This window comes from Pezoporus occidentalis, unplaced genomic scaffold (genome assembly GCF_034315485.1).
Source record: "Pezoporus occidentalis ecotype Australia unplaced genomic scaffold, CSIRO_AGI_Poc_V1 ctg47, whole genome shotgun sequence".
NCBI lineage: Eukaryota > Metazoa > Chordata > Aves > Psittaciformes > Psittacidae > Pezoporus > Pezoporus occidentalis.
In genome coordinates, this window is record NW_026915802.1 from 1,337,971 (window position 1) to 1,365,382 (window position 27,412).

General features: G+C 44.5%; 1 protein-coding gene across 4 annotated transcripts in view; it reads left to right on the forward strand.

Annotated features, from left to right (window-relative positions):
• Window positions 1–27,412, forward strand: part of ADCK1 (aarF domain containing kinase 1) — an 80,467-nt gene that overhangs the window by 23,146 nt on the left and 29,909 nt on the right. For 3 of the 4 annotated variants that reach the window (XM_062636162.1, XM_062636163.1, XM_062636164.1), the window contains one exon: window positions 9,009–9,212. The exons of the other annotated variant lie outside the window; for it this stretch is intronic. In XM_062636162.1, the coding sequence (XP_062492146.1) occupies window positions 9,009–9,212 (204 nt within the window). The remainder of the gene's footprint in view (window positions 1–9,008; window positions 9,213–27,412) is intronic. 4 annotated transcript variants of the gene reach the window in all.

Consider the following 27,412-nt stretch of genomic DNA (forward strand, 5'->3'; position numbering starts at 1 on the left):
GTATTCAGCAGTTTGATCTGAAAGTGTTAGTGAGAGAGAATAGACATGTAATGCTATAGAATAGATAGGTAATGGCCATAGAAGTGGTACTTCCAAGTTATTTTAGCATGTTACCATCCTTTCCTTGTGCTTCTTGTTCTTCCTGCTCAGGAGACTTAGACAGAACAGTGCATTATATCACAGAGGTGTCTAGAGGGGAAACAGCTGTTCCCTTCTGATTTTTCTCCTTAACTGCCCTACAGATAACTAATTGGAGCTCAGTTGCTTCTATTAGCTGTTTACCTAAAATCGAGCTGGCTAATGAAAATGTTTCTAATTAATACGAGGCAGATTAAAACTCATTACAGCAAGGTCGTCAGTAATGAGAGATAATCAGAGCACAAATGACCGAGCTTGGAGCAAAATGAAGATGGAACTCAAGCAGACGATTGGTGCTGGTAGTATATGCACTAGCCAGTAAAGGTGTGATTCAGCAAGGTGACTGCTGGTGCTCTGTGCTGTGGTTGAGAAGTTCTGCTTCTCCCACTCCAAAGCAACTTGGGAAGTGACTGGCTGAAGAGATGGACTTCAGCCCAGTGTAAATGTTTCCTGAACCAAGTGGCACTTCAAACTAGGGGTTTGTTTCTAGGCCATCCCTTAGTCACTTGTACGGATTATTAGGAACCATGTTGTGAATCAAGGTATTAGCGGGAAGAATGTGGGAGCATATGTAGTGTAGATAGGAGATCAATATTTGTGTGTGCTTGTGTGCAGATGATGGCTTGGAGGGTGGGAGCTTGCATGTCTGTAGACATGAAATGGGCTCACCTGGGTTTGGAAAAAGTCTCTCATGATCTCCAGGGAAGTTTTGCACAAATCATAAAACGTGTTTACTTAAATTTCAGCTGCCTTCAGCACTTGGTGATGCAAGGCCACAGCACCACCACCAGATTTCAGCTGCCTGATGTAGACTCACTGTGTATATCCTTCCATTTGTACAGACTTCAGTGGGCATCTTGCTAGTTGTGTGACTCTTTGTTCCTGTGTTTGTGAAACTGAGAAGCTAAGAAATTGTCACTTTAATCTAGGGAATCATCTGTCCTTTATCCTTTGCAGGCTATAAAGCTCCCTTCTCACTTCCTGGCTGTATCAGTGGCAACCAACTTGTGCCAGAATTTCTGAAGGATCATGATCTCTGCTAGGACTATTTTGATCTATGGAAGTCAAAATTGAGAATTAGGGGGATACCTTTTTAACCAGGGTTTGCACCAGGAGAAGCTAACTAAAAAGTGTAGGTCTGAAAAGGTAACAGTGTTCCTGCCTAAGGGTGAGCGTATGGAGTGCCTTACTGTCATGTAGGCAGACAGGGACCCATAGGTAAATCTTTAGGAATGTTGTACATAATTTACACAAATAATGAGTTATTAGATAGTGGGGTACATTGCACCAGGAGTTACTCCAGTTCCAAAGACGAGGTTGTGTCCATGATCAGTTAGTATTAGTGTAAGGAAGCATTTGAATGGGAAATATTGGGTGTGCATAAGAATGAGATTTTGTAAAAGGTAGGCAGGAAAGATAATACAAAAAGCAAGCAATAACAATTCCATTTAGAGTTGTGTGTCTCCCTGCAGCATCCCTGCTGTCAGTCAGTTTGATTACCAAGCTGATAGTGAAGGCTATAATAGTTTATATTAACTGTATGCTTATATAGATACGTCGAAAGAGATAACAGCCCCTTAGATGCACTTATGCTGTCATTGCAATGGGTTCTATGTTTTCTATTGCTGTTTTTAAAACACCCAAGAACCCTATTCACTTCACCAGTAGCTATGTCCTTCCTAAATGTCTTCACAGGTCTTTTGGCATAGCACTTGATTTCAGTCTGTCACTGTGGTAGTGTCACTGTCCACTGAGGTGGACATCCTTTCATTCTGCTCTGGTTTGTGGTGTCTTGGGTTATATCTAAAGCTGTTCTGTAGTTTTACCAGTTGTGTGCATATGGCCCTGTCATTATCAGGGGTGGAAGAGAAAAGGGCTGTGGCCAGATTCTTTCCCTCCCTGACTTTACAGTATTTTAGGGTTACCCACTACAGAGGTGTGATGACATCTTCTCTTCCCTCTGTATGGAATCCAAGTGACAGCCTGGCTCTTCCAGTCCAGTCTCCTGCTACTGCAGGTATTCCTGGAAGAGCTGTCTCATCCAGAATGGCTGACAGCATATATGCCTCAGATGCTTCCACACACTGTGTTCTGCAGGATACTTCCCAGCATCCCAGAGGCTTTATATGAAAGACGATAAGCAGCAGTTGTGCTGTGCCATGGGAGGAAAGCAAGAGTCCATCACCAATGTCCCACGTCCTTGCAATGGCAGGTAATTCAGTGAATACAGAAGATCCTTGGAAGCAGGTTGAACCCCAGCAGAAGGGGTGACTAATTTAACCAGAATGTGGGAGCCGAAGACACCAAATAAGTTCTTTGAAGATTTCAATGATGCACCCTGTTTGCATTATGTATCTCACTGTGGCCAATCAATAGGGTAATTTTGTCTTGATGCCTTGAGCAAGAGTGTTTAAAGCTCTTTAGACATTTTGTTACATGTAATGTCCTTATGAGTCTGTAAAATGGGGGATAGTGATCCTGAGTTTTGTAAAAGCACTTTTAGAGATGAAAAGCTCCATATAGAATTTCATATGGTTGTTATATCATAAATGTCTAAAGCCTTTCTGAGTTCCATTAAACTCTTGGCTTCTCTGTGCTCTGACAGTGAGTGCCACTGGTTAATGCTGTGCTGTGCAAAATGGGATGTAAAAAATACACCACTTTTAAAAGGTTGTTGTTTTGTGGAATGTCTTATTATTTCCTGTTTTGTGAGGCTGGAACTAGGAATGGGAGATTTTATTTTCATTATTTCATATCACTCCTATCTCTTATGCATCAATTCTCTCTAATCTAAACAGTCCTTGAACATTTCAGATCTCTTTTTTTTATAGAATCTTTTCAAGTCTATGATTATGTTTTCCTTGTCCTTTGCTATCCTCTTTTTTTTTTCCTGTACCTGTTTCTGTGATGGGATGTCCAGAACCCAAGGTGAGGTTGTGCTTTCAATTTATACACTGGCATTTTGGTAGTCTTTTTCTCTTTTTCTCTCTTACCCAAACAAGCTGTTTGACTGTGTTTTCTCTGATCCCCACTGTGCATTGAGCAGGTGCCTTCACTGAGCTGTCCACAACAATGTGATGCATGTGTTGGATGGCTACAGTTGATTTAGAGTCCATCAGCATGTGCCAATGGGATAAACTGCACCTTCCAATATGTGTAACCTTACAGCCATCTATGCTGAGGGTGACCTACTGGGCTATTGATTGTTCACCTGTCATTGGTAGGGACCTGGCAGAGCATATTTCTCCATAGTGGTGAATAATTTCTGTTTCATCTCATGGAATTTTTGTCACTGCACAGTTTTATCCTTTGCCAGGTAACTAGCAAAGGGAAATTAAGGGAAATTAAACCTTGGTATAAGAATGAATATAATAGGGCACTCTGCTTCTGACAGTGATGCAGGCCAACCCATTTCAGCCCATTCTGCCTCATGGGCACTACCTGGACCTGCTTCCCTTTTCATCACATTTTTTAGTGTGTCCAGTGCTAGTCCAGCCTTGCTGGAAGTGACAACATTGCGGGTGGTAACACAGACAGGGCTTCTGCAGTATCACTCTGTCTGAAAGAGCTCAGAGCAGGTTGAAATGAGGCTGTGGTCGAAACATCGCAAAACTTGCAGCCTTGGCTTAACTCAAGAGTCCCTCACAGATGCTGCTTGTAGTGCTGGGCTTGGTGTTGCAGAGAGGGAATTCTGAGCTGGGAATGGGGTAAAATGAACATGTGATGTTCTTGCATCTTCTCCGGTAATTACTCAGCTTTCTTTTCACTCTTTGTTATGGAATTTGTTGAAAGCCACTTGAAAGTCTCATTAAATTATCTCCCTTTTCTCTTCTGTTGGCTATTGCATTAGCATGCTCAGAGTATTTTGGTGGACTGAAGAATTATTTTTTTCCTCTCAAAATCCCTGTTGGCTTTTTTCCATCACACCGCATTTAGCTAGATGATTTTTAGTACTCTCTATAATTATCGTCTCGACTAATTTATTTGATACAGAATAAGAGCTTGCAGGACTGTAATTTCCTAGATTACTGTGGATTTTTCTTAAAAATAGGGCAACGTTCGTTCCTCTTTGGTCCTCTGGAAGCTGGCAGTTTTAATATGCTATCCCATTTTTATTATAATTATTAGCATCTTGGCTGCTTTTTGAATTAATCTATACTTTTTATATGATTAAAGTTTCCAACATATTTTCTGGAGAATTCTTTCTTGAAATGCAGTCCTGGAGATTGTATCTCCATTATAAGTGGCAATGGGCAGGCTTCTCCTCAGCATCTTGCCCTGTGCAGGGACTTGACTGCAGCAGGAGAATCACAGAATGGTTTGGGTTGGAAGGGACCTTAAAGATCATCCAGTTCCAACCCCACTTCCACTAGACCAGGTAGCTGAAAGCCCCATCCAACCTTTCCTTGGACACTTCCAGGGATGGGGCATCCACAATTTCTGTGGGCAACCTGTGTCAGTGTCTCACCACCCTCACAGTAAAGAGTTTCTTCCTAATATCTAATTTAAATCTCCCCTCTTTACACTTGTCCTATCACTATCACTATATGCCTTTGTAAAATGTCTCTCTCCAGGTATCTTGTAGGCCCCCTTTAAGGCCTCCACGGAGCCTTCTCTTCTCCAGGCTGAACAAGCCCAGCTCTCTCAGCCAGTCTTCACTGGAGACGTTCTCCAGCCCTATGGTCATCTTTGTGTTCCCTTCTCTGGACTTCTCTAATAGGTCCACATCCTTCCTATGTTGGGGGCCCCAGAGCTGGACACAGTGCTGCAGGTGTGGTGTCATGAGAAGGTGCCTCCTTTCTCTTGCTAGGTCTCACAAGTGGGCATCACATGGTGTGGAGCTGTTACTGCTCACCTGTACAAGAATACTCTCTGGTATGAAGGTGAGAGGAAGCACAGCCCTTCTAGCTCTGAGCTCTGGGTGAAATCCAGCCTGACGTCCTTTGTGAGATGTCTGTGTTCACAATGTTCCTGGAGGCAGCACTCATCACCAGGAATTTCTGGTGACTTTTTTGTTATGTCTTTGACTAATTGCATATCAGTTTTTTTCTCTGCATTCCTAATCCACATTTCATGTTTTGCCAGCTATGAATATGCCCTTCAGGGTTAGAATGACTTTTCTGAGGGCTTTTTCATAAGACTAGTGGCTTCCGCCACTGACCTTACTGTCTCTAGTGGCCTTTCTGAGCCCTTTTGTCCCTAGGTATGTCACCAGATACTCAAATGTTCACCCTTATATTTTAACTGTGGTATTTATTGTCTTCTGAATTAATTCCTTTATTTTTAAAACCAGTTTAGCATCTGCTAATCTGTGACACTTGCATGCCTGGTGCTCTGAAGAGCAATTCTTTGCCAAGGTCTCTGTGAGTAAAGGCTTCTTCAGAACCATCAAAATGACCTGAGAAGCCAGGTCTGCTTGTACACCAAGGGAAAAATTAAAAAATGTCCCTTTGCAGCTCCATGATAGCTGACTGTGTGCTTTGTCCCAAAGATGCTTCCTCTTCATACCTAGCAGTTGTTACTTTCACTATGGCCCACATGGAAAGAGTTTAATAATCAGTGTTAATCCCAATCTACCCAGGGTTTATGTAAACCACGAGTGGCCAATGGAGAATTTGTCCTGCTGATTTTAAGGGGAAGGAATGACACAGAAAGAGATGTCCATGTGGACTGAGGGGAGAACCATGTACACACTCCAGACAGCATTTGTGATCTGAAGTGCTTCCTGAGGGAGGCTTATTCTTGGTAATCCTCAGTACATGAAATGCTTCCTTTTTCTACAGGGTACTCTTAGGCACGATGCAGACAAGTAGCTTCCTGTCTAACTAGCTGTTTTTCCCAGCTCTTTTCCCTGATGAGAAGAGTCTTCAGGTATTGCTTGTGCAGCAAAGAGCAATATTTTGTGAGATTTCTCAGAAAAAGGCTCTGAGCAATTCTAGGGATTTCTGTTTACCCTGCAGTTTCTTCAAGGTAGGATAGGGTCATGGGTCAACAGCATTGGACACAGTAGTGGGAATGTGGCACTTTTACTTTGCCTGTGACTAGGAGAAGGTCAGCTATCAGAGAAACAAGTGCTGCATCTGGACCGTGACCTAGCTTGGGGAGATACAGGCAATTAATAGACAGCGTTAGGAACATTTTTCTGCTAAAATTCCTGATCTGATTGATAAAAAAAAAGACCTTGGAATCTGCATTCATCTTCTTGCTTTATTCTCACTGTACTTCTGCCTCTAATATGGACTAGAGTTTTGTAAACTGTAGGGCTACAGATAGATTTCCTTGTCCTGAGACAAGCTGCCTGGCCATCTTCTGTCTCTCTAGCAGAAGCAGGAGGTGGCATTCCCTGGTCCAGAAAGCCAGCCAGGGCAGCTGTCTTAGGAGTTTTAGCCAAGTCACCTGTGAGAGCATGGTGGATGGTGCTGTGCATAGGGTTTTGCTCTGTGTTGTTCCTGTAGCCTTCTGTAAGGCTGCTTTTGTCTCTCTTGGCCAAAGCTGCTGTGTCCATGAGGCCAGCTGGGTCCTCTACAAGATGGATAAATTTGGGAAGGGCAAAATTTCCTCTCTCCTTGTGGTAGAGGAGAGGCTATTTCCACCTCCTTCTCAGCAGTAACTGACATGAAGATACACCCTACATCCAAGTGTGTCTACAGTCAGTTGCATTTTCAGCTACCAGGGTTTTCCATCCTGTTTGTTCCATCTCCATTGCGATCCGTGTGGTGCGGTAGGTACATTGGAGCCAGCACCTCTACACCGAGCTGGCTGCCCAGGTGCATGCCCAGCACTGTGCTACAGCCCCAGGGTTGCCACTGCTCTGATGAGTCATGCCACAGACTGAGGTCCATTTGATGGGCTCCTGCTGTGCCTGGGGGAGGTTGCAGGGCTCTGCTGGTACCTACTCAGTGCTGGGGTTTTTGGAACATATCTGCAAGGAGCCTCACCACTGTGTCCTGCTGGGTTCCTGATGCTGGTTGCTCAAGGCAATGGGCTGTGGCTGCCCAATGCCTCGAGGAGGGTGGCTGGCCACCGCTTCCCTTCCCCTTCCCTGTCGCTGCTGGTGGGTGATTTCCTCCACAGCTGGAGGCAGTGGGCAGAGGGTGATTACTGGAGCTGCATAAAAGCTGTTTCCCTGTAATGGGCTGCACTCCCAGTGCTGTGACAAACTACCTAGCTGCTCTTGCTCCCTCCCTCCTACTGCCTTTCTCTTTCATCCCGTTACTCCCTCCCTGGATTTCTTGCTCTCATTCTCTTTCACAGCTTCTTTTCCTTGTCCCCTTTTGGCTTGATTTTGTCACCACTGCACACAGGGGAGGAGAGCAGGGAAACCGCAAGGGCAGAGGCTTGCTTGTTACAGCAGGAGATTTAAAGCTGGTGTGTAAAATGCAGCACAATAATACAGGAGGCTTCAGGCACGCTCATTGCCTATGTATTTTCGAGTGCTTTTGAGCAGGCAATATGCAGGGGGAAGCTGACTCACATCACATGGATTACACTTGCCCATGCATGCCCACCTAGGAAAGTGTATGTGTGCATCAAGCTGTCAAGTCTGGCATGCTGAGTGTGAGACTTGCACGTTAGGCTTCCTCCTCACACTCCCTTAGGCCTGTGTTTCGTTGCAGCTGTGTTGCAGCTCAGCACCCAGTCTGTCCCCTGATGTGTTCCCAAATGCGAGACACTTGCCCTGTCCTATGACGTGACACGGCACTGCTTTGTATGGAGGGCAAAGATGGCCACTAAATGTGTGTGTGTGTGTGTGGTGTTGATGCATGTTTTGGTGGAGTTCCTCACCTCAGGATCTTGGGCAGATAAGGTCTGCAGGCACATGATTTGATCTTCAGTGACTTTCTGACACAGAGGCCAGAGGAATTGGAAGTGTCTATGCAGATAGGTGTGAGGCATTAACAGGAGGTGGGTGTGGAGTTATTTTTTTGTCATTGATTTGCTTAGATTTTATTAATGTATTAGGGCAAACTTATCTGAAGTTTATTAAAGAATATTGAATATAGCTGTGTCCTTGGCAGGAAGCTTTTCTAGTGAGAGTAATAAAGGCAGAATAAATCATTGTCACAGAAGGATGTGGTGGCTGGTCAGTTCTTGAGAGGCAGAATGAAACTCAGGAGCTGAAATCCAGACCAGGCAAGTGGTTGATGATAGATTTTTGTCATTTGGTGGCTGCATTTTGGCCAATGTGAGCAAAGCTGGCAAGTCTCCTAACTCTTGGTTGCTAAAATCAGTCACTGCAGCCTTTGTTGGCAGTGTAAGCAGTAAGACCAAGACCTGGCTGAACTGGAGGGATGCAATTTTCCCTTGTGTGTGTCAGAGTGAGCTGAGGAGAATGGAGGACTGTCTGCATACTGTCCTCCTCACTGCCAAATAGACATCTGTAGTTTTGATTTTTAACAGATTCTTCTTCCAAGCTTCTGGAAGTTTCTGGGATGTACCTGTACTTTTCTTCTCACTTGAATTCACTGTGCTCATACCAACAGTCTAACATACATGGCTGTAGTCCTGACAAATCGTGTATTATAGCAGCGGATCACAGTGACAAACCAATGCTGCACTATGGCTAGACATCATATTCTATGCAAGGATGGACAGAGCCAAAACCTAATGTGCTGTCACTGATCATGGAGCCTGTACAAACAAGTGTTGAAGCCCCTTATGCTCTGGAGTGTCTTGTCCTCATCTGCTTCAGCCTCTCTAAATACTGCCAGAGACCTAATGCTTACCTGACACATTAGATGATGGTGCCCAAAATCAAGAAAGGAAATCCCTGGTCTGTTTAAGTACTGGACAAATAAAAGATACCTATGTGGGTATGTGCATGTAACAGACAGCAAAAGGGTTTGGCTGATGTTCTGGTCTCCCTGCAGGTGCATCTGCGCTCTGCTGAGCGCCTCCGGAAGCTGTGCTGCGTCAACCGAGGCACGTTCATCAAGGTGGGACAGCACCTAGGAGCACTTGATTACCTGCTGCCTGAGGAATACACCCGCACCCTCAAAGTGCTGCACAACCAGGCCCCACAGAGCACCCGGCAGGAGATTGAGCAAGTTATCCGTGAGGATCTTGGCAAAGAGGTAGGGGCAGCCATAGCCTCTGTTGGCTTCTCAGACCTCAGCAAGCCCTGGGCAGCTAGAGGAAGGAGTAAGTAGGTCCCTGGTGGCTCTCGGTTGCAAGAGGTATCAAGGGGAGATACACCTTCTCCTTGCCACTAGGAGAATGCCATGCAAATCTTCCCTATCTATTGATGGGCACTGTTAAGCTGAGGAAGAGAGAAGATAACAGAAGATTAAGGGTATGAAACCTGCCAGGTGGAAATGGCAAGACTCAGCAGAGCAGCATACCCCAGAGGTTGTGCCAAGACTAACAGGTTTGCTGGACGTCAGGGTGGAGCGCCATTCGCAACACTGAGAGGTAGGAGCTGGAGGCGTTGAAGTTCAGGACAAAGATATATTAGCAGAGCCCTGTGAGGAACGACTCTTCTCCCTTGGCTAGACTAATCTAGATAGCACTGACAGCCCTTTACTTTCTCGAGCCCCTAATTAACCCCCAAAGAAAATAATGCCATAAATCGCTTTCAGTGCTTGCAGTCAGGTAACACAGTAGCCTAGGAGTTTGTGTCACCATTAACCCTCAGTAGCTCACAGCACTGACAGCAGAGCTAGGTGCTTGTGTTCATTAGATATAAGGCAAGTAACCACAGTATTTAGATCCCTGCTGCTCCATGGGCCTCCATCCTATAGTCTCCTCTCCACAGAAGCCACAGAAAGACACCCCAAGGTTAGCTCCCATAAAGTTATCATAGAAGTCATCTCTGGCTCAGTTTGTGTGGTGGCTCAGAGGCTGAGGCTGATGCTCCAAGGTGGGCCCTTTTCTTTTCTCACAAGTGCATGTTCAGCTGCCACTGATATACTGTGGTGTCTTTCAGCTTTTTGGGACCTAGATGAACCCTCTATGCCTCATTGATTCCCAGCAAGGCAGCTCAGATCCAGTCTCCCCAGCAGACTTCCCTCACCATTCACTTCACCCACATGGGCAGTGCTGGGCAATATTTAATTTTAAAGACACAGAGAGAAGGAGAAAAAAAAAAGGTAGAAATGGGAAGAAAAGAGTAGAAAGGAAATGCTAATGAGAGAGAGAGCAATGATAAAAGAGAGAAATTAAGAGAATGACATAGAAATAAAGGAGCTGGTGAAACTGGGCAATATTAAAAGCTGAGTTAAATGCCCATGTCAATTAGTTACCAAATCAAGGTATTTAAAAACAGAAAGGATTTGGGGAATGTAATGCACCAGCATTGTCTTTGCTGGAGCCCAGAGGATTTAATAGGCTTACTTCAGGAATAAGTTTAATTCCAGTGTAACTACATCCTCAGTACATTTTAAATATAATACACTTAGCTGAAATATAGATGGCAGAAAGTCAAGGTGGAGTGTTAGGACAGAGGAGACTGCAAACAAGTATCCTGGCACCTTCCCCCTTGGGGCCAGCATCACACCTGGGAGCTTGCAGTTGAATTCAAGTAGAAGAGAAAATGAGAGAGCCTAGGCTTAACCCCACTGGTCTCAAATAGAAATAGCAACTGAAAATACAGAGGTACCTAGGGAGGGATGTGAAAAGCTGACATGTTAGGCAAGAGCTTGCAAAAGGGTATGGAGCTCAAAAAAAGCCAATTTTGTGTATAGAAACATTGTATCTTCAATAAATTAGAAATAGTCTGTCTTCTGATGTGACCTACTCCTGACAATCTTATCAGAGGCTTGGACGTTTGACAAATAGAGTGGTTTTGTGGCAAAACTGGTGTAAATGTAGACCATGCCAGTGGGGCTGATCTTTCAGCAAAGACAGGGGACTTGTGAGGTAGGTTTACAGAAGTTCAACATGGCCCTGTTGTCACCACACAGACTTATGTGACACCCTGCTGATGGAGGATCTCCCATCATAAGCCAGCATCATGACTGGAGACAGGGAGCTATATGGACTGATTTAAGGGCAAATGGTGTGTGTTCTGATCTGACAGAGAAGGAGAAGCATCATATATACTGATTAGTGAGTTGTCCTGTCAAACCCCGGTTTAAGTCTAGGGGGGAATCTGTGTACCTCTCAGAAATCATTGGGATAAAAATAATCAGTAGTGAGCAGATGCTGTCTTTCTAATCTATGCCATAGTGGTTTGGCTAAGTGATGGTGTGAGGTGATCATTGTCTTGAGTGTTGTATACGAGAAGTGGGGGAATTCTCAGGGCAACACAAGTAGTAGCCATGGGAGAGGCTGGTCAAAGAAATCTTTACAATGACTCCTGGAAATGATCGCCAGCAAGATCATAGAGTCTTTTGGTGGAGATACCACAGGTTGGACTTTTTCTGGATATATTCCTTGGAGCAGTTGTGAAAGCTATGTGCATAAGAATGGCTGATGTGATATGAATGAGAGTCTCTCCTACCTCTGTTTTCATCTTCCTTGCTTGAATGAGGTTCTGAAAGTGAAAATGTGTCAAGTGTGGAAAATGAAAATGAAGCGGTGTGTTCTGTTGAGTTTGCTGTGCCCAGGAAGGCTGAGAGGCAAAACAGGCTCCACTGGGAGAACACATTACGTGTGTGAATGTGTTGGTTCTAGGGCATGCTTTGTTCAAAGTTGGGAGAAAAGGCTGGGGAGAGCCCAAAGGTCAAGTCTTATCTCTGCTGAAGCCAAATTGTGTAAAGGGCTTAAATAGCTGGAAAGACAGTCATTTGGAAGGATGTCAGCCTAGCTCTGCTTTGTGGGAATGCAGGTAATGGGAAGTAGTTTATAATTGCTTGATTAGCCAGCACCTCCAAGGAGACCATAGTTTTCATCCAGTTAATTGTAGCTTTTACCTGTTGTTCAAGGACTATTTTGCCATTTGTAAGAAACCTCCTGCAGCCATACAGTAATGGAGCTTGCTGATTGAGCAACTATGTCAACAGTTTGACTGTGATTTGTAAGCAAAGCACATGTGGTAGAGGAACCTCCTTTGCTGAGTTTGTGAAGCAGGATGCATTTTCACAGTGATATTTGGAGAACCCAGCTTTAGGTTAAAGGACTTCGCTCTCCTTGAATTCCTGCTGTTGTATCTGGCATGGCACCAGTGCTGCACAGTAAGAAATGGATATTCCTCATCTGAGAAGTCATTGTCCCTGCAGCAAAACTGTGGCTAAGAAGGGTACTGCTCTTTGTTCCTCCAGTTTAAATTGCTCCCAAGATTCCCAGGGTGTTTTCTAGGTTGTACACACAAATGTTATTCATCCACTGCTGAAATGTACCCAGGCACACCTGGGAGCATGGTCACTGCAATGACATGCAGCAATGCCACATGGCCATTTGACAGGGAGGGACAAAAATTGTATGCCCATGTGAACCTGCCATGGGAAAGATTTAAAATGAGGCCATAGCAAGGTGCTAATCCCCCCACATCAAGAGACTTCTCTGCCCTCAAACTGTTGGAGTATGAGAAAAGACAGAGAGAATGGAAGAGACTCCTTTATTTACTCCTATTTCTGTGTGCATTCTTGGTACAGCATGGCAGCCTTTGCTGTGCCAGTGACTAGGAGAAAGATGGACTGATTCCCTTCCTTCTGGAACTGATAATTATCATTTTAAGCTCTGGTGAGACATATGCTTCTGATTTGCAAAACTATTGAAGCAGTGTTCAGCCCTGTGGGAGAGCAGCTAGGCAGGCCTTCAATAGGCTGTTGGGTATTACACTCCATGTACTACAGCATCTAAGTTGTTCACAAGGGAATATGAGCCACTTTTCTTTTTTTTTTCACATGAGGTGTGAAAGGTGACAGCCAGCGTGGCTTCCCTAAGAGGAAATCCTGCCTGACCAATTTGGTGGCCAGGCTACAGAACTGATGGATAGGGGTAGAGCAGCTGACGTCATCTACCTGGACCTGTGCAGAGCATTCGACGCTGTCCCACACAACTTCATTGTCTCTAAATTGGAGAGACATCAATTTGATGGATGGACCAGTCGGTGGATAAAGAACTGGCTGGATGGCCGCACGCAAAGAGTTGTGGTCAGTGGCTCAATGTCCAGCTGGAGACCAGTAACGAGTGGTGTCCCTCAGGGATCAGTGTTGGGACTGGTCTTGTTCAAGACTTCTCCATGTCTTTGCTGACATGGACAGTGGGGTTGAGTGCACCCTCAGCAAGTTTGCCGATGACACCAAGCTGTGTGGTTCGGTTGATACGCTGGAGGGAAGGAATGCCATTCAGAGGGACCTTGACACGCTTGTGAGGTGGGCTGATGCCAACCTCATGAAGTTTAACCATGCCAAGTGCAAGGTTCTACACCTGGGTCGGAGCAATCCCAGGCACAGCTGCAGGCTGGACAGAGAAGAGATTCAGAGCAGCCCTGCGGAGAAAGACTTGAGGGTGTTGGTCGATGAGAAACTCAACGTGAGCCAGCAGGATTGGAACTTGGTGATCTTAAGGTCCTTTCCAAGCCTAACTATTCTAGATTCTATGATTCTGTAGTTGGCTCCATACGTTGCCCTAGAGAAGGTGCATTTACCCTGCTAGATCACAAGGTCTTCAGATCATGATGCTGCAGATCCTGATATAGCCCCAGAAAGCCTCTTCCCATGCTGGCACTGTTGTCTAACCCATCCAGGATGCCAGGACACTTGCCTGCTTCCTCTGGTGTTGCACAGCCTTGTGGCTGTGTGTTCTCAAAAGTCCTGGTGTGTGGCACAGTCAGTGCAAACTCATGGTTGACTGGGGTTATGGGACTGATGCTGAATGGCTCTACTGAACACCCAGGTCTCCCACAGCTTATGATTCTATTCTGTCCTTAAGTACCTCACCCCAGCATCTCTGTGCTGGGGTGCTCTGTGGAAGGTGGCCCTTGCACACATTGCTAGCAGACAGGAGACCAGATCTGGGTCAGCAAGAGCCTCTTCTGCATACTATGGATGTTATATACATCACAGGAAATCTTTTCATACCTACCCTCCATTACCCACCACAGTGGACGCTGGGCAGTGGTAGCCATTACTCTTGACAATATGAGGGGCTGGGAAGTGGGACAGGAGGATTTGGCCCTTCATCCACCCCTCTGAGTCTCTCAGTAGGCCCTGACAGGCTTCCAAGCAGCCGTCAATGAAAACCACATTTGGATTAAAACTATAATGAGGAATAAAAAACTTCACATTTTTTTTCAATAACTCAGGATATAAAAAAGAGATTTTTATCAATTATGAAAAGGATTTGGGCCATAAAAAGGTAATTTAAAGAGTCTGAGATGGATGGCGAATAGCATTAATGTCACCGAGAACAAATGGGCCTGCATTACTCAACTGAAAGGCAGGAGCGGCTGCCTCTGCAGGTCATGCTGCTCCTGCAGCCTCTGCTGTGCTCTCCCTGCTCTGTCTCTGGTAAGAGGCCCCAGTCACTCTCAGGTCTCGGTGTACACCAAGCTCTTGTGTGCACAGTAGCTGCCCGGAGCCACTGCTCCTTTGCTAAGGGCAGACAGGAAAACCAAACAGGGAGCTTCATATGGCTCAGGTAGCCCACCTTGCTCTGTTCCTTGTGTCACTGCTTGCTCCATTTGCAAGCTCCAGTGTCACTGAGCCTTAATGTCACACCAAGGACACCCTGGTTCTCTGCTCGGAGGTCCTCAGAGAGGATTTGCTGAGTCCTGCTTATGGCAGCCTCTTCCTGTGCGCTCTAAGCCACTCTGCCTAAGACAGGGAAGGTTTTGTGGAGATATTAAAAGATAGTCTTCTTTGACTTCCTTCAGTCTAATAAGGATTACAATACAAGTGGGTTTTCTGTATGATTACAGAATCTGGGTGTGATTCTGTATGATTTAGAGGGAGTTCTGCAAGGAAGTACAAGACTGGAGATCAGAAAATGCAACAGGGAATGGCCTGGTAAGGAGTGGCTCTGATCTGCATGCTTAGTGTCATTTTTTTCTTTAATTTAAAAATTATTTTAAGTGCCTGGGTTTAGTGTATGACATACCTGCACGGAATTCGTTGGCTGTAGTGTCTTGTGTGCAGATGGTAAGCTCTCCTCAGCACAGTTTTCTCAGAGTTTTGATGACGCTTGAAGTGTTGCTCTGATACAAATAGATCTTGGCTGGCAGTGCACACCACAGCTGTGTTGGGCTGTGTTCAGTGTCTGTCCTGTGGAGGTGGTAGATGTGCTGCACAGCAGTGCTCTAGCCATCGGCAGAAACCACCTCTCAGTACATGGGTAACCCTTCCAGTTCCAGACAATCACTGGAAATACTATCTATAATTGGGATAATAGTCCTTATGTGGCCTTCTTGCATACGGAGACTTTCTTTTTTCCAAACATGGTGTGTGTCTCATTTGCTCAGCAATCTGCATTTATGGCACAGCAGGGTTAGAAGCACTGAGCTGCCATGTGGAGGGACTGGCTTCTTTCAAAGTCTGCTGCTGATACAGTCAGAAATATTCTTACTTGATGCTCTAATCTAGACCCAAGCTGGGTTTAGAATGCCTGATTTTTCTCTGAGGGAGTAGGGAATCCTGTCATCTGCCTGCCCACTGGTCTTTTAATATCCCACTTGATTCCGCCTGGTTAACATCTCCTGTTTTCTTTCAGAATTTTACATCTGCCCAGTTATTTGGCTCTTGACCCATCAGGAACATGAAAACATGATGCAATGAGTCTGGTGACTTCTGACAATAGGTTATTTTAGATGAAACAAATGACATAAGATGAAATAAGGAGTTCTGGGGCCTGACCTTGACATATTTGCATTTTCTTAAAGCACAGAATAGACACACAGCATTTTTATGAATGTTTAAGATGTGCAGTGATCTAATAAGCTCTGTTTTATGGCACTTCTAGGATCTGTCTGGGAGATCGCTCCTGATTCCATGGAAGGATGCTGAGCTATAAGAGCACTTCAACCCTGGCCAGAGGTTTCCCTCCCTGTAAAAAAGCTGTTATGAATGAGAACACTGGAAATTTCCTCATGGGAGGCCTCACTTCTAACATGCTTTTGCATTTTGAGAATTGAAGCAAAAATTGGGATCTAAGGGGTCTCAAAGATGTTTCCACCATTAGCAGTGTGTCAGTCCCTAGTAGGCAGGCAAGCCTGAGAGAGAGGAAGTTTTCTTATGTTCTCTTTGGAAATCAAGTTATATTTGTGAACATTAAGCACATTTTGCACTTATTTTCTGTAAGCTTTGCAGTGCTTTCTTTTGCAGGATGAATCATTCAGAGCCAAACCTGTGAAGCTATCTGTGACAACTGAAGCAATAAACTCACATGACCTATTGCTTGTGCCAGGAGAACTCAGCTGAAGCAAACCTATGAGTTTCTGGTTACAGTGCTCACATAACCACTCCATCTCACGTTGGCACGTTCTTGGAAGAGGCTGTTCAGCACCAACCCTTCCAAATTTGGAATTATTAGTAGAAAATATACATTAGTTGGCTCATTTCAGATAATGAATGAAACTGAGGTGGTATCAGTTGTGAGTGGAGAACAAAGCTAATTTTGCCAGACACCTTATTGCATGTAACTGATTGGTTCAGGTCTATTAAGTGTTATTCCTATTTATCAAGAAAGGCTGGAAGGAGGGTAGAGCAATTAAAATTACCAGGGCCTGTTAAGAGGCATTATACTAAAGAAGTCTTTCCATGTAACTTTTGCTGCCTTGTCCTATGTGAACTGCTAGAATATTTGCCCTGGCTGCCAAGAAAAACATCTAAGCCCATGCCTCCTGTCCCCTGCTGTCCTTTGTCGATTGGACTGTAACCCCTCTTATTCTTTTCCTTTTTTTTCTTTTCTGTTTTTCTTCCTTTTTAATTTTAAATTTTTGTTTGAAAGAGCTGCGAGGCTGGTTCTTAATGGGGTATTCTGTCGAAGGCCTTTGTCTATTCCTTGCAATCATGAAGACCAGCTCAGGAACTACAGGTTGACTGCTCCAAGCTAAACATGTGAGACACTGTGTGGTTCTTAGTGAGTGATCAGAAAGGAAGGCAAGGGTATGGACTGTACTGGTTCTGTGGGCCTTGTCTCTCTGTTGCCTGCAGAACCATAGCATGCTGGTGACAGTGTGTTGGGTTGACCATTTCCAGTGACTTAGTGTCCTGTACCCAGTGAAGGAGGAGATGCAGCCTGACCAGTAGCACTCTCTAGGCTACTCTCTACAGGGCATGTCTGGAGTGAATCACACTCATTGGCCCTTTGGTGAGGTGGCTCCCCAGGTTATGAAGAGGTATTTTTTGAGATGGGTGCCCCTGTTTACAATAGGTAGAATCAAATAACCTGCTTTACCCTCATCCACAGGAACCCAATGGTTTTGGACTATAAGAAACAAAGCTAGATACCAGTCAGCATTTAGAGGCTCTGTCCTGTTCTCATTCCAGAGCCTGACTCTGTTGCTCTGTCTGTTTTTGAGCAGAGCTTCCTAAGGAAAGAAGTAGGGCAATCGAATTCTGTCTCTAAAATAGTGGGTTGCTGGATTGCTCAGAAATGCATGTGAATTAATCAAAATTAACCCCCTACCTTTGTTTCCGTAGCTCACTTTTCTCCTTGTAACAACTTCTAGCAGTATGCCCTGGGGGTGTCAGAAGAGAACTTACATCTGAGGTGGAAGACAAATGAACTGTTTTTCACTGCACCTCAAACTGGTAGCCCTTCCCTTTGCAATGCTTGTCACTCTGCAGTGACAGCAGCAATGCTAGGCCTGTAAGCGTAGCTGATTTATGTTAACTGTTGAAACGATAATGTTTAATCTGTAAAGTGCTAATCTATTTTTTATGTTGATTATGAATAGGCCAGCTGTGCCTACTTTCCTATTCATAGAGTTTAGTGAACAAGCCCATTTCACAGGCTGGGTTTGGAGTGTGATTTACATGAGAGCAGACACTGCTTTAAGGAGAGTAAATCAGCTGAGTTACATCCCTGAACGAGGGACCTGGCAGCTCAACAAGATGTGGGGGCAAGGGAAAAAACATGAGAGGAAGAGGAAGAAGAGACAGATAATAAATCAGCTGTAGAAGGAGGAGATGGATCAGAGCAGAGTCATGAAAACTATGGGAAATATGGGCAGGAGAAGAAAGGAGATGTTGATATTCAGAGGAAAGATTGACAAGAAGGATGCAGGAAATTATGTCAGTGGCTTAGCATAGGGCTTTCCTCTCTGGGCTAGTGCAGAGCACTCTGAGCTCCAGGGTTTGTATGACTGGTCATTAGGGGATGCATGGAACCCCTTTCCCAGCATGGTGCCAGTGGTGCTGGTGGGAGTCAGTTGTGGATTTAATTTGCCATGCAGTCTGTCTTAAGTGACTTTTCTGGATCTCTGTATGTTTTTTCTGAGAGTAGGCTGTAAAGGATACAAGCTCCAGGGTCCCATCCAGATCTCTTTGTCAGCTGTTCTACCTGAACTTCTCTTCAGTCTCTGCATCCAACTGTGCTGCTTGCATTGACTGACCTGCCAGGTGTGCTGGTGTTTCAGTATCTCATCAAGGTACAGTCAGTACCAGTAACTGGCTTATGAGATTCACATCTTCAGCAGGATTTTACTACCTTTTTAGCATCTTTCTTCTAACATAGCGACCTCATTATATCCCTTTCCTGGTACGAATTCAATTCAGACAGAGCTGCCCGCATATTCCAGGCTGCATGTACTTCCATGTCCACCTCAGATCCTCACTACCGCTTCCCTGCCCTATTACTCTGAGGCAATGCTGTGCTTCAATGAAACTTTATCACGCTTCCATCAATATAATTATGACCTAAGCCTGAGTAAGGGACATAGCTGGATGGAATCTGGCTGGGACTGGGCTTTGCCCTCTGCATGTTTTAATTGTACTGTGCCTCTGCCCACCCTGATGACAGGCTATTGGATTTTGCAATGATCGTTCTGTCATTCCTGCTCTTTGTCCCAGGCCTAGAAACACTTTTCCCTCATTCCTTTCTGAGGAGGGACATAAAAGCATTTCACATAGTACTCATGGGAGTATGCCCCTCTCCCCCCCCATTTTAGGTGCTAGAGTAGAAGGGTCTGTCAGTATAGCGTATACTCACATATATTCAGTGCTGTGCTGCCAGATACGTATCCTGCAACATAGCCCTCTGCTCCCCCTACACAGCCTGCCTCTGTACACACAAACACATGTCCTGACCCTGTTCTTCACTTGCCTCTCTGTGGATGGAGGATTTTGCCTAGCGTTCCCCACACAAGCTGCGCACACAAATGGACTGCCCCATGCCTCCTCCTTAACTCTGTGTAAGCCCTGCCACACCTTTGCTTGCCAATCAGATACTTGTAGCCCACCTCTTCCAAACATATACCTGCAGACATCCCCTCACCACTCTCTGTACAGTCACATGAATGTGCCCACAGACATTTCTCTCCCAACCCCTTCTCTCATACACTTGTCAAAACCCCCCGGGCTTTCAAAGCTGAATCAGAAGTGTTTGAGATGAGGCACAGGTGATGTTTGTTCCCGAAGGTCCCTATATATTCTCAGGCTCTGGCAGCTGGTTATTTCTCACTGGACTGCTGCTGTTGTGCAGGCTTACTGCTGACAGGGCCCTTGGGGCATCTCTGCAGGCCTCAACAGAGCCTCCCTCTGCTTGTCTGTGACTAAAGTGGAGCCTGTTTGCTGTGGGTCTGTTGACCCTTTCCTACTCAGACTTCAGCCAGTGATGGCAGGGATGTGTTTATGCCTCGAGTCAAAAAAGTCTCAGAAATCCCTTTGCTTTTGAGTTTGGGTACTTCCTTAAATCTTACCTTCTTGCTTAATGTGCCAGCTGGCCCCATCCCTGTGTCATTTCAGGAGAGGTTTCATCTTGATATAAGAAAGTAATTTTTAACATTGATTACTATCAATCATGGGAGCAACCTCCCAAGGGATGGGGTAGAGTCCACATCTCTGGAGGTTTTCAAGATGTGATAGTATTACCCAGGCTCCCTTTCCCATGAAATGTTGAACCAGATGGTCTTTTGATGTTCACTTCCAGCCTGGGCCGTTCTGTGATTTGATGGTTCTGTCTCTGCAGCAGTCTGTATGCTCTTGAGGGTTGTGATTCCAGTCTGTCTGAATGATTGACAAGTGTGGCTCCATCCTCACAGACAGGAGAGATGCAAGTGAAGTAATATTTCTCCAAAAAGACAGAAAAGAGTGGATTTAATGAGCATTGTTCAAGTGTGAGACAGCTCAAGATGAAAGAGCAAATTAAGAGGAAGGAAAGCATTTGTATATACAAGGGGAGGGCAGGGAACATGGGGCAGGTTGAAGCATCTACCTCATAGCCTGCACTGTTTGAAAGGAGTAAATAGCTCACAAGTCACTACTTTCTTTTTCAGCATGATAGAATGGAAGTGAACAGGAATATATATGTGTGTGTATATATATACACATATAAGTGCCTCAGCTTTGCTCTGCTTTGGCCTGTGCATTTTGCATAGACTATGAATGATTATATCATGCAAAATAGAGTGCATAGTGACACTATTTAATGTGCACTTTGAGAGCTTATCTTTCTCCACTTTCTCGAAACAAGCATAGTTGCTGGTGGACTCTGGCTTGACTCTCTGGATCAGGAAACACTGGCTGCTGTTGGAGGGCAGTCACAGACAGACTGGGTTGTGGAAGTGGTTAGGATAGTGGGAAGGTGACTAGCTGCACAAGATGTTTATTCTGAGGTGAAAAGAAATGGGATACTGAGTAAGCCAGATCTTTGTGCGGATTAACTGCATCTGAAAACATAAAATAAGCATTTTCCCAGTGGCCATGTCAGGGTTAAGGGACTTTATTATCACTTGATGGATCCTGAGGAAATAATTGATTTCTGTGGTTCAAGGTTCTTCTTTATAGAGAAGTGAACTGGACTTGCAGTGTAAAATTATGATGCGACTTCCAACAGCAAAACCTTTTCTTTGGTAATGGCATTTTGGAAATAAAGAATTTCATGGAATTTAATTCTGAGTGTGGAATTACAGGCAAGTGGAAGAAAAGCTATCTGCATTGTTTGAAATGGAGTGCTTCCACCAGGAGTAATGTTCACGCTGGTGGAAGGGGTCAGAGACTTGTTCTGATTCATCCCAGCTTTGCTGTTTCTTCTCTCTGGTTTGCTATATGTGCTTGTGCTATTGAAGATGTGCTAGCCCTGTCGTTAATACGTGGACTCTGTTTTCTGACTACCCACCTTGATGTCTGCCTTGTGTCAGAAGTCTAATTGTGTAGTCTCTGCTTTTAGAGTGCTTTGTGAAACTAGCACCTGGACAAAGAACAGCTGAATGAAGCTAATCATGGAAGAGGCTGTAATGATGCTAGTAGAAAACCTGTAGAACTCCAACTGCTGAAAGCATTAACTCTGAGTTCTGAGCTAGTCTGTTAATCTTAGTATCCTGTGTCTCTGGAAGGTAGTAGGACACCCAATAGCTTAACTGTTGAAAAACATTTATCTCCTTGTGCCAGCCAGGGGGTGTTCCTAAGCCACTTAGGTTCTAGTCTGGGTATGACAGACAATCCTTGCTTTTATTGGACTGAATATTGTTTGTTTGTGGGAGCCATGAGTAAGTGGCTCACCATTTGGCAAGAAAGGAGATGAGGTCCACTTCACCAGTAGGATCTTGGGAGATCTACATCACCTGTGTCTGCTCCTTGCTGTTACTGCCTGTTGTAGCTGTCACCACTGAGATTGGTTTCGATCCAGGATGAGTGATACTCTCAGACAGTTCTGCCTTGTCTTAAGAATCTGACTTAGGAAAATAAATGAAGCTACCATGTGTGTGTCTGAGCATGTACTGTTAAATAGTAGGAGTCATCAGGGATGGAATAAAAGATGCTTTTCCTCAAAGTATGACTCTGTAACAATTAAAGCTATTATAGCAAGTAGACTGATATGTTGCTGTACAGCTCAGTGGATGGATGAGTTGAAAGCAACGGTGGGTTTATGTAGGCTTCCTCAGTGTTTTTCTAGTCAGAAGAGACTGGAGAAAGAGGATGGTAGGTTAGCAGAACAGGGAATAGCCAGTATCCTAGGTATCTGGTAGTGAATGAGTGAGCCAGCTTTTTTCTCCAGATGATGGGATCAAGGACATTTCCTTTAGCAGAGCTCATTTTGTGTAACACTGATGGCTTTGTGACTGGGAAGTGCTGTTGGCAGGATCACAGAGGAGATTCTCTGTGGTATTGCTAGTAGTGGGCTGCTGAGTAGCAAAGTGGTAGCAGGTAGAAATAACAGGAAAAGATGAACTTCATATCCCAGCTGGCTCACAGCCTTTTCTGAGAAGAAAGGCTGATGGCTGATGGACAGCCCTCATTTTGTGCTATTGCTGTGCAACGTTAGCAGTGATTAATCAAGTTAGCAGTGATCAGCATACCAGGAGCAAATGTATATACCATTGGCAGATGAAGTTACATGTCTGTGGCTGTGTGTGTAATAACTGCTGTACGTGTACTGTACAGAGAGGTTTTTAAAAAGATACTAAAGTTACAAATTTGATCCTAAGAAATTAGATAAGGGCAGATTTATAGCTGACTGGACAGCCCTAATTCTTCTTACCTGTGCATGAGCTTTGTGACATGGTGTGGCCCAGCATCACAGGGGATATCAGGAAGAGCTCTTTAAAATTCTAGGCAGGCACCTTAATGCACATGTCCCCTTGAAATGGACCACAATGCTTTGCCATCCTGTGCACTGAAAGATGCAGGGATTTTATGTAATAAGCCACATGTAATTGTTTCAGTGCATCAGAATACACTGATACCTTTTACCTGTATTCATTTGGATGGAGGGTATACCTCTATATAGGTGCACACTTTCATGTATGTATAATATGAGCACCAGGGAATCCATTCAGAATAAAACTACTATTCTGTATGTATCTACAATATTATTAAAAATATTGAGTTAATAAATACATGTTCTTGACAGATGCATTTAGGAACCATCAATTAAGCTTGGCATTCATTAGGTGGGGAGAAGTCCAATCAGATTTCACTGACTCAACAAAGCCGCCTATAAATTGTGGGCTGTTTGTTCTGACATTTGATGAATTATTCTTCATAATCCACTGTCTGCTGCGATAAATCTAATCTTTCAGTTTTTGCTGTCTTAATAATTCTCAGAGCAGCACTGTGACATTTTGTTTTCATAGAGGGGATAGAAAGGCTGGGACAATGGAAAAAACCCAAATTCCCTGTCTGTGTAGGTTGCTTTACTCCAAGGTAATGTTTTTCTCGTGCCTAGAAGTCTGGTCTTGCAGACTTGCAGGAACCAGTGAGTCCAGGGACAGCTATGTGTATGTTCTTGCAAAGGTGACCAGCCTAGGGTGAAGTTTGCAACCCTTAAACCTAGTCCAGGAAGGGCATTCAGACTTTTGAAAGCAATAGGGCCCTAGTGTCAATGCAGTGAATTCCAAAATTTCTGGGAGCCACAAGCCTTAAAAGTGCTGTATCAGACATAGAACTGAGTAAGTCTTTAGCTGTTCTGTCACATGAAATAGAGGGGACATTGTAGTACATAGTGTTAAGCTGACAGCTGCAGCCCCCAAAGCTTCCCATGGAAACCTACTCCCTTCCCATTTTAACAGTGCCCCACACTGTCACAGCTGGGAGGCTGCAGACAGCATGATACCTGTGTAAATCTCAGAAAGCTCCTGCAGACTGAGTTTGCCTTAGCAAATTGCCATCCATGGATTCATGATCCAGTTCAGTGCTGTCTCTCCATCAGGAATGGAAAAAACAGATGAACTGAGTCACCTCATTAAAGCAATTCCAGTTTGAAGAATCGCAGCACAAGGAGATGTGCAAAATTTACCTGCCTCAGTCACTTTCTTGCTGTCAGCTTCCACCAGGGACCTTTCTCCCAAGTCTATGATTCCCTTTGTCTTGAATGGATTTATACTAGCTTCCCCATATATATCTTCCTGTACTGCTGCATGGCAACAAAATGCTAGGAGATTGTGAACTGTTCCTGGCCATCTAGACACAATACTGTTGTTAATATAGCTCTGTTGTATCATGGCCTTTGATGAGTATCCTGGAGGCAAGAAGTTCAAGTTAATCCTGTGCTGCCTAGTCAGCCCCTTCTTTAGTAGCAAGTCATCTCATAGATTGCTATCTCCAAATACAAAATGAAAGACTTGGGAGCAATTACAGTATGCTGTGATCAGAAGAAGAGATCTGCTGTGAAATTGCGGCCGAGGTTTTGAATGTTTCAGTTTGCATTGCTTTTTGGTGATAAGAGAGTAGCATCATCCCTATTGGGCCCCTTTTTGTGAATTGTTTTGAACGTCTGTGATAGGTGAAGCTGCGAAGCACAGTGAAGTATCTGTAGAGGTCCTTAGTCTGAGATGGTGTCAGCTCCTGCTGCATGCTCCCCAGAGGTGCCAGACTGGCAGTCCCCTGATATGGGCATATTTGCACTCCGTTCTGGCATATCTCTATATTTTGTTAACAGAAGCAACTTTATTGTCTGAAAGTTACATGACAGATGTTTCATCAAGATGCGCTGTTACCAGAGACTGGGCCAGCTGTGGTTCCCCCATACCTTTGCACTCTCAGAAACTTACAGGATCTATCAGTAACTTTCTGATAAAAGTAACTTTTGAGACTGGTAAGTCTGGTGGGAAGAGCTTCTGAAGATCAGACCAGAAACTGAAGTCCACCACTGCCTCCAGCTGTAACCAATATTGGCTAAGAGACAAAGGCTATAAAAGCATGACAGGCATACAGTTAAGCTTTACTTGGTATGATTTTCCATCTTCTAGTAAGATGAAGATTATAGAGATTTCCTGGGCCAGAGATTGTATCTTGGTGTTTAATAACTTGTGATGGATTTTCTTTATTGACTTATCTACCCACCTAGAATTCTGATATTCATAGCATCCTGTGGCAATGAGTTCCACAGTATAATTGGTGGGGAAAAAAATACTTCTTTTTGCTTTTTCTAATCATGCCATCTGGTAATCTTGTGTTCTAACTGACAGTTTGCTGCTCCTGAGTACTTCTATGGAGTGAACAAGCATTCCCAATCCTCTTGTCTCTGACAGAAGTGATTTCATAGAGCTCTGTGATGTTCCCTTCCCATTGTCTGTCTTTCCAGGCCGAAGTTTCCTTTGAAGTCCGGGGAAATATTTGAAGGCAGTTTAGAAATGCTTTGGTGAAGGACTCTCTTCCCCTGGGAAATGCTGAGCATTTGAAAGTCACCTCGCTGACACTACCTGTGTTGGAGTGGCTCAGCTCTGGCAGAGGAAAGGTTTTTTGTAAGTAGTTGTGGAAAACCAGAATTTTCAAAATTATCCTGGACTCTGCTGGAAACCCCCTGGGTAGGACTTGTAATGCAAAATCTTCTTACTTAGACCCTTTAGTGGCCTTACTCTGGCTATATCACATAACAGGGGTCTGGAGCACTGTGCAGGAAAGAGCTCAACCTGCCAGCTAAACAGGGCTGGGCTGCTGAGGCAACTTCTGTTAGTGATTCTGCATCCCACTGTACCCTGAATTTGTCCTGAATGGACTGCTAACACATGGCCAGTGTTCATCTGCTGTGGTTGCTATGGCAGAGCAGAGTCACCACATCCCACTTGGGATGTTGTTACATAGTGCTGAGCCAGGAAGGGGCTCCAAGACTGAGGGTTCTGCTCCAGCATACCTTATTAGCAGCCTTTCTGTCAAGGGAAGGGAATATACCTCTCTGTGGAGTGGGCAGGTTGAAAGCAGGTGGTAATATTTGATCATTTGCTGCAGCACATGGATATAAAAAGGTTGGGATTAAAAGACAGTATATTTCAAAAGAAATTAGCTAGCAAGACATGCACAGTTAACATTTAAGGTTTGGAGATTAAGACATCAGGCTGGAACTTGGGATATCTGGGTTAAATCCCATCTCTGTCAAAGACTTTTCAGAACATGCTGGACAGGTCGTGTATGGTAATACTTTCAGAAAGGACTCAGGATTCAGAAGTTTAAATCCAACTGACTTCCAGTAACTTCCTAAGTGTTTAAGAACAGGGTTCACATAAATACCAAGGCATTCTGATACTCGGGCTTGCATCAGCTGGTGTGTGCCACAGACTTCAGGCAGAGAAGCATGTGCTTTGGGAAGGCACTTCACCATGTGAGGATGCCTGTAGGTTTCAACAGGGGACGCCTGGAAAGTGTGAGTTTGTGCAGGGCCCGCCATGGCTATGCATCTCATACAATGGTACTCTGGGCTTAATGATGGTCTCTAGGTGCAACCTCAGCACAAATACATCCTAATAAGTGTCTAAGTAGATAGATCCTGTAAGAGCTTTTTTATCAGCTCTCTGAGGTGTGAATGCTAACACCAACACTCCTGAAAAGATTTTGCATATTTAAAATTAAATGAGCTTCATTCTTTAGAACTAGACAGGGCTGTATTTCCAGCCAGTGAAATTGATTCGGAGAAAACTCCAGGAACAAACTTGCCAACAGAGTTTCAAGTTGACAAGCAGGTATTCTTTATTGCGGTGCCGGGAGACACGGGGGATAGTTCCTCCTAACGTGTGTCCCCGAATTGCTATACAGGTCATCCTTATGTGGTTACTGAGCATATTACATCATTTTCCAAAAGGTTTCCGGCATGCATACAAAATATGGTGGTCTTTAAGGGTCGTTTACTTTTCCCAACAAGCTTAATTAACATTACAGACATAGCAATCATCCTGGCCTTCTACTTATCAGTTAGTTTAACTGCTCTCGTCCTGGACATCTGCTAGTCCGGGATGCTCCCCATCCCCAGGTCCTGTCCTTCTATTCTGCTTTTCTCACACCTTTTGTATTGAGGCTCTGAGGGCCTGAAACTATGTCAACTACCTCCAAGCACCGCAGTTATTTTCCATTACAAAGCCATCAAACTTAACATTACTTAGAACTGATTACATTTTGTACTTTTGTGCCTCCTTGTCTCAAAATACAGTGACACATTCACTTGCTGGTCAAGCATGTGCCTGGTGGGGAGCTGGCTGTACAGAAGGCTAGCGAGGGAAACCACTGTGTGCCGGGACACTGCTCACCTGTACAGCTGTAAACCAGCAGCTGGCTGTCCTGCTTTTTTGGAAGAGCAGCCCTAAAGGTCCTTTTCTCTCTTTTAAACCTTTATTAAATCTGACTGGAAACTATGGTTGTTTCATCTCCTGCCAGGATTATAGATGGTAATAGCCAGTTTGATGAGGCCCTTGGAGACCAGCTGTGGCCTGAAAGAAGCTTGAGAGTTCCTTAAGTACCATGTCAGGTGCGCTTGAGACTGTCCCAGACCGTTGCTAATTACACAGCCTGGAAATGATGGTTAG